The sequence below is a fragment of the Podarcis liolepis genome (genome assembly GCF_965112155.1).
Source record: "Podarcis liolepis genome assembly, chromosome: 9".
Lineage (NCBI taxonomy): Eukaryota > Metazoa > Chordata > Lepidosauria > Squamata > Lacertidae > Podarcis > Podarcis liolepis.
Window position 1 is genome coordinate 61,065,100 of NC_139564.1, and position 15,774 is coordinate 61,080,873.

The 15,774-nt window shown below is 42.1% G+C and overlaps 1 protein-coding gene and 1 long non-coding RNA gene across 4 annotated transcripts in view; one reads left to right on the top strand and one right to left on the bottom strand.

The window, feature by feature from the left end:
- The window catches only part of LOC310686438, a 425,293-nt gene that overhangs the window by 130,602 nt on the left and 278,917 nt on the right, over positions 1-15,774 (bottom strand). The gene's annotated exons all lie outside the window — the stretch shown is intronic.
- RFC1 (replication factor C subunit 1) overlaps positions 1-15,774 on the top strand; it is a 41,096-nt gene that overhangs the window by 19,947 nt on the left and 5,375 nt on the right. For all 3 annotated transcript variants that reach the window (XM_083459802.1, XM_083459803.1, XM_083459804.1), the window contains 13 exons: positions 918-1,025; positions 1,423-1,602; positions 4,745-4,849; positions 5,900-6,293; positions 7,384-7,493; positions 9,360-9,474; positions 10,028-10,116; positions 10,565-10,702; positions 10,995-11,090; positions 11,216-11,314; positions 13,030-13,184; positions 13,285-13,402; positions 14,927-15,072. In XM_083459802.1, the coding sequence (XP_083315928.1) occupies positions 918-1,025; positions 1,423-1,602; positions 4,745-4,849; positions 5,900-6,293; positions 7,384-7,493; positions 9,360-9,474; positions 10,028-10,116; positions 10,565-10,702; positions 10,995-11,090; positions 11,216-11,314; positions 13,030-13,184; positions 13,285-13,402; positions 14,927-15,072 (1,853 nt within the window). The remainder of the gene's footprint in view (positions 1-917; positions 1,026-1,422; positions 1,603-4,744; positions 4,850-5,899; positions 6,294-7,383; positions 7,494-9,359; positions 9,475-10,027; positions 10,117-10,564; positions 10,703-10,994; positions 11,091-11,215; positions 11,315-13,029; positions 13,185-13,284; positions 13,403-14,926; positions 15,073-15,774) is intronic.

The following is a 15,774-nucleotide window of genomic DNA, read 5'->3' on the forward strand; positions in this document are numbered from 1 at the left end:
TTTATTTCATAAAATTTATACACTGTTTGATTGTGAAAAACCTCAAAAGAGAAAACAGTAAAATCAAGAAAAATTCACAGCCATGCTCTAAAGCATGCAAAAGTTAAAATACTAAGACAGATTAAAATGACCTCAAATTCCTTTGTGTCCAGTTTAAATATCATACATTGATCTGGTTTGCATGCATATCACTAGCCTACCTATTTGTTCAGAGAGCTCAGGCCAAGTGAAGAATAAATGGGGTTTTTTGGTCTCTCCCCTTGTAGTTCCAGTGTCCCAATAAGTGTGCCCATACTGTACTTTCAACGGATTAGTGGTCTTGTGTCTGATGCTTTTTGCCAGGCAAGGATTTAGAATTTAGCTGAACAGGCTGGGTATCCTCAATCCCTATTACAGTGTGCTCTTCAGCGCACTCCCTGCTGTCAACACTATAGCGTGAATAATATAGGGCTGTATTGGGGTGCAGGGGAGATTTCAGTTCCAACATCAATTTCATCTCTGTTGTGAACTGGCTTTGGACAAGCTTCAGAGATGACAGTCCATTTTAGCCACCTTCTGTTTATAGCTTTTTTTTTTGCACAATTCTGTGCACCGAAGACATTGCTCAGAATGGGCAGAGTGCTTGATCAGCTGCTCAACACACAAGAGTTTGTGTGTCCAGCTTCTTGTATTTTTTTGCTCTTCAGGGAGCATGGAAGAGTAGCATCAGTCCTTGAAGAAACTGAACTGTTTTTTTAAAAATAGGTAGGCCTTAATTTGAGTGAAGATTAACATACCAGAAGTGTGTTCAAACTTATCCTAAATGATTGGTGTACAAATAATTTGTATTTGGGTTTATCTCTATTAATGTTTGCTCATCTCTTTACATTATTTGAACTGGGTGGAACCTGATTGCCATGTGATTTTTCTTTTCAAAGTCTGTAAGTCCTGAGGACTCTGAAAAGAAGCGAGCCAACTATCAAGCTTATAGAAGCTATCTTAATCGTGAAGGCCCCAGAGCGCTTGGCTCTAAGGAGATCCCACAAGTAAGTGCAGACATTTCTTTCAGAAACATATCACGAGTGATTGGTATTTCTAGTAGTATTGGGCCTAGCAACTGCTTCTAGACTTTCTCATCTCTCTCTCCCAGGCCTACTGTATTCTAACCAGATACTGTAGAATCAATGTGCATTTAAGGCCAGACAGCTGAAATTGTGCATATTTGCTGACAAAGCTGTCTTCAGGTTTGCAGACTGTTCTGCAAGCCAGCAGTATGTTTATACTGTGCCAAAGATCAGTTTTCATTTCAGCATGATGAAGAACAAAATCATTTTTCAAACAGCCCTTTTTTACTTTTCCTCTCTTTGGAACACAGCTGCTGTAGCTTTCATGTCAACTGCCTTAAACCGAATGCTGCCCATTGGCACCGTTTTTTCTCCTTAGGGGGGTGAAAATTGCTTTGAAGGCCTGACGTTTGTGATCACAGGCATCTTGGAATCCATTGAACGCGATGAGGCCAAATCTCTGATTGAGCGCTATGGAGGGAAAGTAACTGGGAATATCAGCAAGAAGACAGACTATCTTGTGAAGGGTCGTGACTGCGGTGCAGCCAAGAGTGACAAGGTAAGTTGTTACCGTGTGGTCATGGAGTCCTTGCTTTGTCATAACAAGCGATTTCTTGCCTGCCTGACCTATGTATCCTCTTCTCCTATCAAGCCATGTCCTGGTCTTGAGAACAGAATGGCTTCACTGGATTGGATCAAGGTTCATCTTTTCCAATATTCTGTCCCCAGCAGCGCCCAGCACTGCCTTTGGAAATGTCTGGTCCATGCACAATGGCAAAGGCTATCCTTGCTTATCTCTCATGCCTGGTATTCTGAAGTGCACTGCCTCTGAATCTCAAAGTTCCCTTTAACTATCTTGGCTAATACAAGTTTAATCCTTTAAAAAGCCAAGTAACGGGCATTGCTGTAACTCTTCTCCAACCTACTCCAGATGTGTTAGACTATGGCTCCCATCATCCCTGACCATTGGCTATGCTGGCTGGGGCTGATGGGAACTGGAGTCCAAAACAAACATCAGGAAGCTATCAGTAGTAAGAGGCAGCCATAACTCATGGCAGTGATTTGCATGAACTAACATTGTGTGTGAAAGTACTGTTTGTTTGTTTGTTTGTTTGTTTGTTTGTTTGTTTGAATGGAACTAACCAGGGTGGATAAAACAATCAACAATTAGAAATGGATTCTTTTGATTTAAATCAGATTTCTTTTATTTAAATTGGATTTTTAAAATAAAATGCTTTTGGAGGAAAAATCTTTCTAAAGAAAGTTTTCTATTTAAGTTACATTATAGTCCAAAAACTATTCATCAGGAAATAGGGATTTGTTTTAAGTTTTTCATGTGTACTAAAACTCAGTCTAAGTTGTTTTCTTAAAATAGTTTAGCCTTATCAGTTAACAAACATGGATACATATGCTATAAAGTTATTGTTTTAGTTAAATTAATTGTTTAAATTGTTATTAAGGAAATTATTATTTTTCTCCTTCCAATAAAGTACAGCAGAAAAGTTGTCCAGATATAAACAGTTAACTTATTAAACCTCACAATAATTTCATAATTACCGTAGATTCCGGCATATTAGGCGATTGGGCATATTAGACGACCCCCCCAAATTGGCAGCTGCTCCGCCCCTGCTGCTCCATGTTTTAGCGTTTCGTAAACTGCTTTGAGGGTTTTTTTTACAGTCAAAAAGTGTATAAATTTTATGAAATAAAATGAAATAAATCTAAATACAACAAAAAGGTTATTTCAGTGCTTTTGATGAAACAAACTTTTAAAAATTAACTCTTACCACAACCCCAGCCTATTTGAAATAGGGGTTTTTATTTGGGGGGGGGGGTGCTAATTTTCTTTCAAGACAGCTCTCTGCAGGGTACAGTGGTACCTTGATTCTTGAATTTAATCCATTCTGGGAGTCTGTTTGTCTCCCGAAACCATTGAAAAACCAAGGTGCAGCTTCCGATTGGCTGCAGGAATTTCCTGCACTCAATTGGAAGCCACATCTGATGTTTGGCTTCCGAAAAACGTTTGCAAACAGGAACACCTCCGGGTTTGCGGCGTTCAGGAGCCAATTTGTTTGACAACTAACCTGTTCAGAAACCAAGGTACCACTGTACTCGTTTTGTGTGGCTCCTTTTGGAGGCCCTCTGGAACACAGTGAAGTTCGTTTGAGGGAAATCCATTAGGGTTTGAAATGGTTTCACCCCGGGATGGGGGATTGGCGCTTGCAGACAGAGATATTCTGCCTAACATCAGTTTACAAATGGGTGACATTGAATCTGCTCCCCCGAGGAATATCCCCACTGATCCTCTGTGACCAGTTCCAGTCAGGCTGGCAGACAGCAGTCCTGAACACCCTTCAGAAACTGGGTTTTGCCCCTCAAGCCCTTCTAAGTGTGGGATTGGGCCAGGCAAAAGCTACGGTCAGGCAAAGAATCATAGACACTGAGAGACAACAGGACTGCTCGAGGTGCCCCGACTATAAAATTGGAGAAATCAAGAGAGATATAGCCGCACCGGAAGCATATCTCTTCTTTCTCGTATCCAAAAATGCTAGAAGGGCCTTTACACTCGCCAGAAGCTCGGCTCTGCCCTCGATGGTCCTGGAAGGAGCCTTTAAAAAAGTCCCATATGCCCAGAGACTCTGTGCCTGTTCATTGGGAGATATGGGAAGCCCAGAGCACTTGTTCTTTAGATGTCCCTTTTATGAAGAGGCACATAGTAAGACCATTGATCCCCTACTGGTGAGGCTCACTGACTTCCCGGAAAAGCAAAAATTCGACCTTTTCCTGTTAGGCAAAGATCATAAGATGACCCGATGGTCACCAGATGGTAAAGATCTGTAAGCGCAGACCATCCCCCGACTCAAACTAGTTCATGAAGAAAATCCCCAAACTCTGTTCCATGGGTAACTGGGTCATATCTGTGCACTAGCTTATCTTAAAGTTTTAAGTGTCTATATGCTTATCACATTTATAAATTTTAAATTTATTGTTGTACATTGTTTTAACTGTTTGTTTTCTTTCTGGGATTGTACTCCCAAATGTGTTTTATAAGCTACTCTCCAACCATAATAAATTATCTTATCTGTCTGTCTGTCTATCTGTCTGTCTGTCTATCTATCTATCTATCTATCTATCTATCTATCTATCTATCTGTCTATCTATCTGTCTATCTATCTGTCTATCTATAGAGATATCCATCCAGTACATTGTATTGTACATTATTGGAAATAAGCATTCCTCCTCACTCCTGCGCTACTTTAGTTAAGTACAATTGTCACCTTGCAGCTGCCCGATACAAAGTGCACCCCTCAGTGTGTTTACACTAAATTCAAGGGCACTTCCAAATAAATGTGCTTAGGGTTACAGCTTTAAATGTATCCTGCATTCAGTGAAACGGCCTTTTTCTGAGTTCCATTTTGTTAGCACTATCAACAATATAGCTCTTAGACTCAAAGGCTTTCAGCCTCAGCAATATGAGGCCAGATCTTTGTGATAGACAAATTCTCTTCTTCTAGAGCTGAAGGTTGCTTGTTGAGGTGAGGAAATAATTAGTGGAGACCTCTGATTTCAGGTATATTTTATTTGCTTAACCAGGTTCTACATCTGGTGCATTTGAACATGTTAGCTGGGTGCGATTGTGCTACTTTCTGACACTGAGCGCTATAAATGTGAATAACTGCCGACTTTGGCTTCTCTTATAGGCCTTAGCTTTAGGGACAAAAATAATTGATGAAGATGGTTTATTTGACCTGATTCGGAGTATGCCAGGCAAGAAGTCAAAGTATGAAGTGGCAGCTGAAGCAGAGGTTTGTACAAATTAGCTTTAATTGACAACATTCTCTTAATTCTCTTTTTAATTGCAGAAGTAGTTGTTCTTTTGAATAACCTCAAGGCCAAAGAATGCTTGATGCTAGAAGATTCAATATCACATTTCTTGGCGTTGTGTTGTTGCACAGCCTTTAGAAGGACTGTGGGCTCATGGGGTGGGGGCTGTGAATTAGATTGCAGCATTTTTCCAGGGCGAGTGGGTGCTCTATCCTTTCCTCGCAAGCCGTGTTCACAAGAAAAAGTCGTCTTCCAAGCTGAGCAGAAAAATTAAAGAAATCTTTGGGTTTTCTCCTCTTTCCTTACACAGCAGAGACCAAAAAACCCAACTAAAAGTGGATGAATAACCTCCTAGTTTGTGTGCTGACACTGAGACTTAATGTTATTGCCATGTATAGTGATTTTTTTAAAAAAGGTTATCCATCTGACAGAATAGGTATTCTATTGTAATTAGGGTTGGAGAAAATAATCTTAATTCGATGTGTGTCCCTTGCACATGAACATGTGCACATGAGACTAGTAAATCTGTGCCATCTGTGTGGATTTTAGGAAAAATCCTGAAACAGCCTCACACTTTGTCACACTTGTTTAAAACTTCTAATTTAAAAGTCCCCGGAAGCCATTGTACATTATGATATGCCACCCCTTCCTGGTAATTGTATGGAGAAATGGACGACTGCTGTGGAGGCAGCCAACTTTTTTTTTTTTTGCAGTGTCCCTGGTAGCCATAAAGGGACATAATAAACCATAATTTGGTTTTAACCACAGTTTAGGGTTCAGACCTAACTGAAAAGTGGTTCTCTTGAAAGCCGAAGGAAAAGCTTTCTCCTTCTAATGACTGGACTGGAGCAAGCCCAGGGCTCGCTCAAGTATGATTTAGTATACTTAAACTATAGTTTTGTATCTGATCGAAGCCAGTGAGCTCCCGTTGCTGATCTTTTTGAGAATCCCTGAATTCCTAGAAGCACCATTTGAAAGCTTTTGTCTCCGAGCTCAGGCCTGCTAATTCTGGCACGTCTTTCCTTTTCAAGGCAAAGAAGGCCAAATCCAAGTGTGTGAAAACCCCACCGAAAGCTGAAGCGGAAAGAAGAAAAATTAGCCCTCCGACTAGAGAGAGTGAACCCAAAAAGAAAAAAGTCACTCCTGAAAAGGACAATACCGTCAGATCTCCCAAAAAGCAAACAATGGAAGCAAGGAGAGGTCTGGACTTTGATCTGAAAGCGCCAGAGAAAAAGGATCCGAAGGATGCTGGGAGCCCAATTCAAAAAGGCAGTAAAGGTGGAGCCGAGGTGTTACTATGGGTGGACAAATACAAGCCCACATCCCTTAAAACAATCATTGGGCAACAAGGCGACCAAAGCTGTGCCAATAAACTCCTACGTTGGCTTCGAAACTGGCACAGGAATATTTCGCAGGACAAACACGGTAATTGTGCAATAAATGATTCTTCTGGAACTTGACACCTTTTTCCAGGGTCTTGATGATGTATATTACATTTACACAGGACATCTTAATGCCAAACCGTAGCTAGTTGACAGATAGCATTGAAACCTGGTTTTATTTTAATCTGTTAATGTTCTGGATCTGGTCATTGCAATGTTAGCGTACAACTGAGTCAGAATTTTGCTTTTGTAGTGTGTTCCCTTCCCCTCCCAAGGAGTCCATAGCTGCTACCCCACACAACTCTCTTACTGCCCCAGCCAATGTTTGTAGATACAGTACTGCGTTCAGTGAGCCAGTATTAATGGTTTCACTCCAGTAAAGCTATTTATAAACAGGGTTTTCTAATTAGCTTCCCAGCTTAACACATCAACTGTATTTAATTTGGTTTAAGGAACACAAACCATGTTTCAGCGTTGCCCTTGAAGCAAGTCTGGCTGAGGACATTCTTTACAGTTGAAGCAACTTAAATCTAACATGAAGTTTAAGTCTTATTAGGTATTTATAGGTTTACAGGCTCAGTTTTGCTTTTGAAAAAAACCCTTTAATACCTTGCCATTTCAAACGGATAGAAAACCCACAGACATTTCAGAGTAAATTTGCTTGAATTCTGCAGTGTTTTTTTTAAAAAGTTCATTTTTTTCTGGCGTTAAGAACTGATCTGCATATTCAGAATAATTGTGTGCCCCTGTTGGGACTGTACAACCTTAGATTGAAAATGGAGGCTTGCATGTGGATAGTTTATTCATTTTAAATACTTGCATCCTGTTTTACTACTGCAGGTTCTGAAGGTGGCATTTAGATACTATCTCATGTAAAACGAAAAGACTTACTGAAAACACTAGCACATGTAGCCTGGTTTTCTACATCTGGATTTTTAAAAATAATTTTGGGATGGGCAGAGATGTTCAACATGGCACTCCCTTCGTTGGATTTGTAAAGCATTGGGTTTTTTTTTTGTTTTGAAACTGCTTTGTTTCTGTTTCATTGAACAATCTTGTTAAACTGTTGCTTGTTTTCCTCTTGGCTGTTATATGACATGGTTGGCTAAAGCTTCCCTCTCTTTTCCCTGCAGCAAAACCCAGTAAGTTTGGAGTCAAAGACGACGGTGCTAGTTCAAAAGCAGCTTTGCTGTCTGGCCCCCCAGGGGTTGGCAAAACGACCACTGCTTCACTAGTTTGCGAAGTGAGTTGCATTTCCCCCCCAAAATGGGGACTGTGTGCGAAGGAAACGAGAGCATTGGGATGAACTTCTTTGGGGGCTGTTTGATGGAGGAAGTGACTGAACAACACCAGAAATGCCTTTTCTGGTATTGCAGTGGACCTTGACAGCTGCTTTCCTGCTTAAGTCTATCAGCAAATCAAAGCTGGCCTGCATGTCAGTGTTTACCATATACAGTGGTACAGTGGTGCCCCGCAAGACGAATGCCTCGCAAGACGGAAAACTCGCTAGACGAAAGAGTTTTCCGTTTTGGAGGTGCTTCGCAAAACGAATTTCCTATGGGCTTGCTTCGCAAGACGACAATGTCTTGCGAGTTACTGCTGGGTTTTTTTCCTCCCCCCCCCTTTTTCTAAGCCGCTTATCAGCTGATCCGATCAGCAGATAAGCCGCTAAAAGCCGCTAATAGCACTAATCCGCTAATCCTTCAATGGGCTTGCTTCGCAAGACGAAAAAACCGCTAGACGAAGAGAATCACAGAACGGATTCTTTTCATCTTGCGAGGCACCACTGTACCTCGGCTTACATATGCTTCAGGTTACAGACTCCGCTAACCCAGAAATAGTACCTCGGGTTAAAAACTTTGTTTCAGGATGAGAACAGAAATTGTGCTCCTGCGGCGCGGCAGCAGTAGGATGCCCCATTAGTTGTGCTTCAGGTTAAGAACAGTTTCAGGTTAAGAATGGACCTCCAGAACGAATTAAGTACTTAACCCAAGGTACCACTGTAACAGCATCCACCTCGGCCATTAGAAAGTTCTGAAAGTTCTCCCACTTACTGGAGGCGACCACAGTCAAATACGATCAAACACCGTTTTTCGATTGTCTCGGCTGCCAAACGCCAAAAACCCTGAAGTGAATGCTTTCATTTTCACCATTCACTTTGCCGACAGCCCTTTGATTTTCGGTTTTTGAAAATTTCAGAAGTCAAATGGACTCCTGGAATGGACTATGTTCAAAAACCGAGGTTCTCCTGTATGCAGGTGGACTGGCTTTGGCTGTACTTTCATTCTCCCTCTGGCTTCCCTAAGAATTAGAGGAGCTAGGACAATTGTTTGCTTTTGATTTGCCGTATTGGCCCGAATATAAGCCACACCCGAATATAAGCCGCAGCTTTAAAATTCAAAGGGAAGAAAGAAAAAAAGACAATACCTGAATATAAGCCGCTCCCTTAAAATTCTGCAGGCACTCACACCCATTCTGTTTTAATGTATGTCTGTTTCAGCAGCGATATCGTAAAAGCCCATTTTTGTAAGGTTGCGAATTTAAGCCGCACTTTAACTTTTCAGTCGGAATTTGGAAAAAAAGGGGTGGCTTATATTCAGGTCAATATGGTAATTCATTTCTATATAGGACTCTGAAGTCTGTTTTAAAAAAACAAGGTTGCAACTGCAACTGCATATTTTTTTTGAAAAAAAGTTGAATTATAATGTTCTGTGGTATCCTGTTCTGTGGGTCAGGTCCATCTGTTTAGTTGACCTAATCCACTTTGACTTACTGTTTTAAAAGCAGAGTTGCTTGCTTAGTTTTTTCAGATGGTCATTTTCTCTCTGGGGTCATTTTTATATTGGTGGCTAATCACAAAAACAATGACTAGTTTAGAGAAGATCCAGGGCCACAGCTGACCTCCTGAGGAATACCTTCTGACACCCCAATTTTTAACTGGAATCAAGTGGTGTGCATGGAAGATTGCGGCTTGTGGTTATTGATCTTATTGACCGTATCCCTAGAATAAGACTGCTTGTTGGCTGCTGGACTAATCTATACAGTATAAGCATTTTGTTTGTCTGTCTGTCTTATTGACACTGCTGTTTTATTTGTGTGTTTGGCTTAGGAACTGGGCTTGAGCTATGTGGAATTAAATGCCAGCGACACTCGTAGTAAGAACAGCCTGAAGGAGGTGGTTGCCGAATCTCTAAATAACACCAGCATCAAAGAGTTCTGTTCAGGTATCTTCATTTCCCTTTCTGGGCATTCCTTCTTACTGGCTAGAACAATTAATGTGGACTCGCTGTCACCAATTTCACAGTTAGGCCCTAATAATTCCCTCATGCTCAAAAAATGGTATTCTATCTTGGATTGATTTTTTTGTAAGCAGCAGCGTTTTCAGGAGATGGGCAGGTTCACAGCAGACAGTTTACCATGACATGAAACTGGGCCTTTCTGGACAGTTTGTTGCCCTAGAATGTAATAAAACACAATCCCTGTCTTAGCAATACCACAGATCATGGTTTGCTTTGCATCCAACTAACCATGATCTGTAACCAAGCTTCAGTCTTGGTTTACTAACTGAGTTTCTTTGGGATGAAAGAAACCATAATCCCTGGTTCAAATGTAATGAGGTGGTGGTTTATTTCTTCCCTGCACGAATTGGAAGGAGTGAAGTGGGTGTGGTTTGCTTATGCGCAGTAAGTTGTACTTTGTGGCTTACAATGAATGTGGCCGTACTGTGTGGGGAGAAGATCACTTTGCCTTTTTTTACTCTTCCTCCATCATCCTCAGGCACATCATCTTCAGTCAGCACAAAGCATGTCCTAATTATGGATGAGGTGGATGGAATGGCTGGCAACGAAGACAGGGGAGGCATCCAGGTAGAATAACTTCCATGAAAAGTGTAAAAGTGATTATTGTGAGTTTGGGGGGGGGGATGAGGGGTGGAAGTTCAGACAGCACAAGGAACAGATCTTTATTAGCTTAAAGGACAACTGATTGAAAATGAGTATCATGTATTTTTTGTCTCAAAAATATTTTATCATTCCATTTTGTGCTGACCGCTTCTTTCACAAAAATGTAAGGAAAAAGCTCAACCTTGCTTTGGTTTATCAAGTTGGTCTACTAGAAAGCTATTGCTTTCCTTGAGACTAATTCACTAACAGCAGCTTGAACTGTTAAGCAGCTAGGTCATTCCTAAATGTCTGAAAGCTAGATGAGATGCATGGCAAACTTGCATCAAGTTGCACTAATTTGCAGAGCACTGTGGTTGGTATCAGCAGAGCCACACAAGCGGCTTCATTGTGGGGTTGCATTCTCTAATTGCAGGAACTGATTGACCTGATTAAACATACAAAGGTTCCTATAATTTGTATGTGTAATGATCGGAATCACCCAAAGATGCGTTCCCTGGTCCACTACTGCTTTGATCTTCGCTTTCACAGACCACGCGTGGAGCAGATTAAGGTAGGCGGTTGACAAATAATATGCTGGGACTCTCTTAAAGTAGGACAATAAGAATTGCCTTTCTGGGTCAGTCCAAAGCCTTTCTGCAAGAGATCCAACAGATGTTTCCAGGAAGCTTAAAAGCAGGGTGTAACAGTGATGGCTATCCGATTGCTTTATTTTCCCCAACTTTGGGGGGGAGGGCATTGCCTTAGATGGTACCATCTGAGAGAAGTGATTCCAATTAGTTGTCATGGATAATAACCACTTATAAATCTATTCTTCATGAATTTCTCTAATTTCCTTCTCGCAGGGTGCCATGATGTCCATTGCCTTTAAAGAGGGGTTAAAGATTCCACCACCAGCAATGAATGAAGTCATCTTGGCAGCCAATCAGGATATCAGACAAGTGAGTTATTGATCAGTGCCAGCCTTTATTCCTTAGTCATTTATTTAGTCTGCTCTCTATCGAAGGCGGATGGAGTTTCAGACACCAAAATGAAGCAAGCCCTAACCTTTCTGTTTTGTTCTCAGGTTTTACATAATCTCAGCATGTGGTGCGCAAGGAGCAAATCTCTGACCTACGATGGTGTCAAAGAGGATGCTAACAAAGCAAAGAAGGACATCAAGATGGTAGGATGAATTTTGGCTTGGGGAATGCCATGTCTGTGCCAGCTTGCTTTGCAACAGGACCTGCAAAATTAGATTTTTGCCAGAAACCAGAAGTTGTACCTTGGGCCCCTGTTAAAATCATGGCTTCAAATATCACTCAGACAGCGGAAATGTCTAGGTGATGCCAGGAATTCTGCCTGTTTGGTTGAGCTGGTTCAGCCATCATCATCATTATTAATATTTTTATTTATTTTCCAGTATTGTCCCAATAACAGCCTCATTATAAAAATACAAATTTTATCCAGTTAATACAATTATTGCCAATTATTCAAATGTCAAATTATACAATTTAATTTAACTGGCCCCCTCGCATGCTAGAGTTGATTAATTCATTCTTCTGCATTTTTTCTGCATTCCAAAATTTTAATAATTTGCATTGCATTCCATTCAGATATAATAATCCCTTACATAACAGCTACAATCTTGTGATTTCTATTCGTGTTGGCATGATAGATAATTTATGAAGTTTCACATGTGGAACTTTAGCTGTAATCCTTATTCTTTCCTGCAGCCTTTTAAGCGTTTCACCAAGTGTAACTTTTCCCATCACTGAGGTGGGGAAGGTGCAGCTGACTGAATTTGATCATGAGCTGAGTGAGGAGAAACACAAAATACTCATAGGGCAGTAAGCATAGAGACTATAAACAAATGGGGATGGATGCTTAAGGAATTGAATCTTTGTGAATTCCTTCTGTGAGCTGCTTTTGTACCTTCTAAATGCTCTAACGTAGTGCTTGGTTCAAAAAAGTAGCAAAGTGATGTTAAAATGCATATTTAAATATATAGAACCATAGAATTGGGACCCTAAGGATCATGTAGTCCAACCCCCTGCGATGCAGGAATGTGCAGTTGTCCATGTTTAAACTTGGACCACAGTAACATTGCATCACGTTCTGTTTTTTTACTGTGTTACCAGGAAGGAAGAAGAAACACTGGGTGCTATTTTTAGCAGCACTCGCATCTCCAGCAACGTCTTAATTTTGGCCTTAAAAAAGAAAAGTACAGTAATAGTATTGGGAACAGGCACTGAAGCTCATAATACCCCAGATATTGTTAGCTTTGAACATGTAAACATTGAGCCAAATCTGACTAAGGCTGCAGTCTTGACCCCACGTACCTGGAAGTAGGGCCCAGTGAATTCAGTAGGACTTAATTTGGGTAAACGTGGCAGCGATTGTGCTGCAGAGTGTCTTATTTACTGGAGTCCTTGAGGTTCAGTGTAAAATATGAACCAACCTGGATCCTTTGATAATCATCGGAGGCCCTTCTTTGTGTGCCCCCTCCATGAGAGGTCCAGAGGGTGGCAACAGGAGAACGGGCCTTTTCTGTGGTGGCTCCCCGTTTGTGGAATGCTTTCCCCAGGGAGGCTCACCTGTTGCCTTCCTTACATATCTTTAGGCACCGGGCAAACACCTTTCTCTATAGTCCTTTGGGTGATTAAACATTCTATGACCTTTTAAATGTGTCGGGGGCGGCGTTATAGGTTTGTTTTTGTTTTATAATGTATTTTGTGTTCTCATTTTATATTTTTATGTTGTGATCTTTGGATGAATTTAATAAATAGTAAGAAAAGCTCTTGTAGTGGATACTTGCCCAGATTCTTCCAGGGCTAATCTCTGCAATTGGTGCAGAAGCTTTGCTTGACGGTAGAATTCAGAGTCTGTTTATTTTTGCAGGGCCCTTTCGATGTTGTCAGGAAGGTTTTTGCTACTGGAGAGGAGACCTCTCACATGTCCCTTATAGACAAATCGGACCTCTTCTTCCACGATTACTCTCTCGCCCCGCTCTTTGTCCAGGAGAACTACATCCACGTGACCCCAGCTGCTGCAGGGTGAGTTAAATGAATCTGAATGATTTGGATTGTGTAGCTGCATCAGGACTAACGAAAGTACAATTGTTTGTGAGTAATGTGAGCCATCATTTCCCCCCAGGGGTAACACGAAGAAACACCTGATGTTGCTTAGCAAAGCAGCTGACAGTATTTGCGATGGCGACTTAGTTGACCGGCAGATTCGCAGCCGACAAAATTGGAGCCTTCTACCTACGCAGGTTACCCACTTCTTTAGTTTCCAGAGCATATCGTGTGGCTGCCTGAGGGGTATCTGCCGCTGCTTTGTTGCAGGCTGTGGCAGGAGAAAAAAGCCCAGGATTTCTGCAAAGTAGAGAGGGGGCCGAACTTTTCAGCCATGCTTTCCCCCATCAGTTTGTTTAGCGGGAGGGAGGGAGGGGTGAAAACATACCAGCTAAAAAAACAGGGAGAGGTGGGGAGAATTTCAGAGAAATTTGGAGGGGTATAGTTTTGCCCATGAGAAACTCTTAAAAAGTGGCTGAAGGAGGGTGGGTGCTCTCAACTTTGAAAGGTCCTCATGAACAGCTTTGAAAGCAGGGGTTGTATTGGCTGTCAGCAGTGTAATTTCCTGATGTCAAAGGCCTTTTCTCTCCCTGCTGGGGTGGGAATTGTCTTGGCAGCGAGCACCTTCAAAAGTTAAATCTCAGAGTTGGAAGAGTCCACTACCGGGATGGACTCATCTAGTCCCATCTTTTACCCAAAGTGTAGCTCGAACCCATGATCCTGAGAGTCTCATGCTCTACCGACTGAGTTATTGTGCTGGTAATCATTGGCAGTTTCCATCTCAAAGCACAGAAGCCATGTACAGGGATCAAAGTTAACAGCCACAGCCTGTGGCTACTTCCCAGTATGCACAAACCTCTCCCCTGGAAGTTTCTCATGTGACCTGGCCTGCCTGGTCCTTGAGACTCTCCAAGCTTTGCACCCTCAAGTCACGGTATTTTTTGCTCTATAAGACGCACCAGACCATAGGACGCACCTAGTTATTGGAGGAGGAAAACCAGGGGGGAAAAAATCTGAATCCCAGAAGCTAGAACAGCAAGAGGGATCTGGCTTCTGGGATAGCCTCTTGCTGTTCTGGCTTATGGGATAGCTGTGCACAGCCACTCCCAGGCAGCGGGATGAAGGCTCCCCCTGCCCGGAAGAGGCTTCTGCACTAAGGCAGAAGCCAGGACAGCAAGCGGGATCGCTGCACGGCAATCCCGCTTGCTATCCTGGCTTATGGGATAGCTGCGTGCAGCCTCTCCCGGGCAGGGGGAGGAAGGCTCCCCCAAGAGCCGCACACACGCTCCCCATGGCTCTTTAAAGGGAGCGCTGATCAGAGCCTCCTGCCTGCATTCGCTCCGTAAGACGCACACACATTTCCCCTTTTAGAGCGAAAAATATGGTATTTTGACTTGCTGGAATGTGCCTTTAGCCTGTGATGCCTCTTGCTTTCCTGGATGGAGAGAGGTGTTTGCAGAAACCTCGTCTTTTACGTGGCTGAAATGTAGCCCACTACTTTGCCTCTTGCTGGGCCCAACACATGACCCCTGGAATTAATGGGGGCCCTGGGCTGGAAAAGGATCCCTACTCTGTGCTGGTGATGGGGCTTCCATCTTCACCTCTGTTCTGCTACTATTGCCTTGGGTATCATTCTGTATTTTCTGTGTAGCGTATTAGAAAATAATGCTGTCCATTATAGTCTCCAGGGAAAACTGATGGATGTTTCCTTCATTGTTCAGGCCATTTATTCAAGTGTCCTCCCTGGGGAGCTGATGAGAGGCTACATGAAACAATTCCCAAATTTCCCAAGCTGGCTGGGCAAATTTTCATCAACAGGAAAGCACGACCGTATCATGCAAGAGCTGTCGATGCACATGAGCCTCAGGTAATTCTGGTGACCTGTGTTGCAAATTCCCCTATTATGGACAGTGTTAGAAACTCAGATATATAAGCCAAAAGGCACTTGAAACTAGGTTACGGTCACCACAACAGAATGTTTTGGTACTGCCTCCCCCCCCTTTAAAATTTATTGTTACTATTCATCTCATATCTACACTGCTTTATATTTTTAAAAAATCTCAAAGCAGTTTGCAGCACATTAAAACATCAAATAAAACAAATGCAAGCTTCAGGGAAAATATTTCAGATCCTTCTCTAAGTGACATTTTGCTTTCCCCATATTTATTTACCTACTTCATATAGCTGCTCCATAGCAGGACTCAAGGAAGCCAGGGTGGTGTAGTGGTTAGTGTGTCGGACTCGGACCTGGGAAATCAAAGCCCTGAGGGTTCAAATCCCGATTCAGTCATGAAGCTCACTGGGGGACCTTGGGCCAGTCGCAGCCTTTTAATCTACCTCACAGGGTTGTTGTTAATTGTGTAAACATGGCCACAGTGATCAAGTTGCCAAAGGTTTAGAATGTGAGGTTCTTTTTTACTGCTGGTTACTGAAACCAGCAAAGCATTTCGTATAATCTTCTGTAATTAGAATTCTGCAGAACACAATTTATCAACAGGAAATGGGTCAACATGTTGAGTTCTTGCACATTTTTTTCAGTACCCACATTCTCTCTTGACTTTGCATTAAA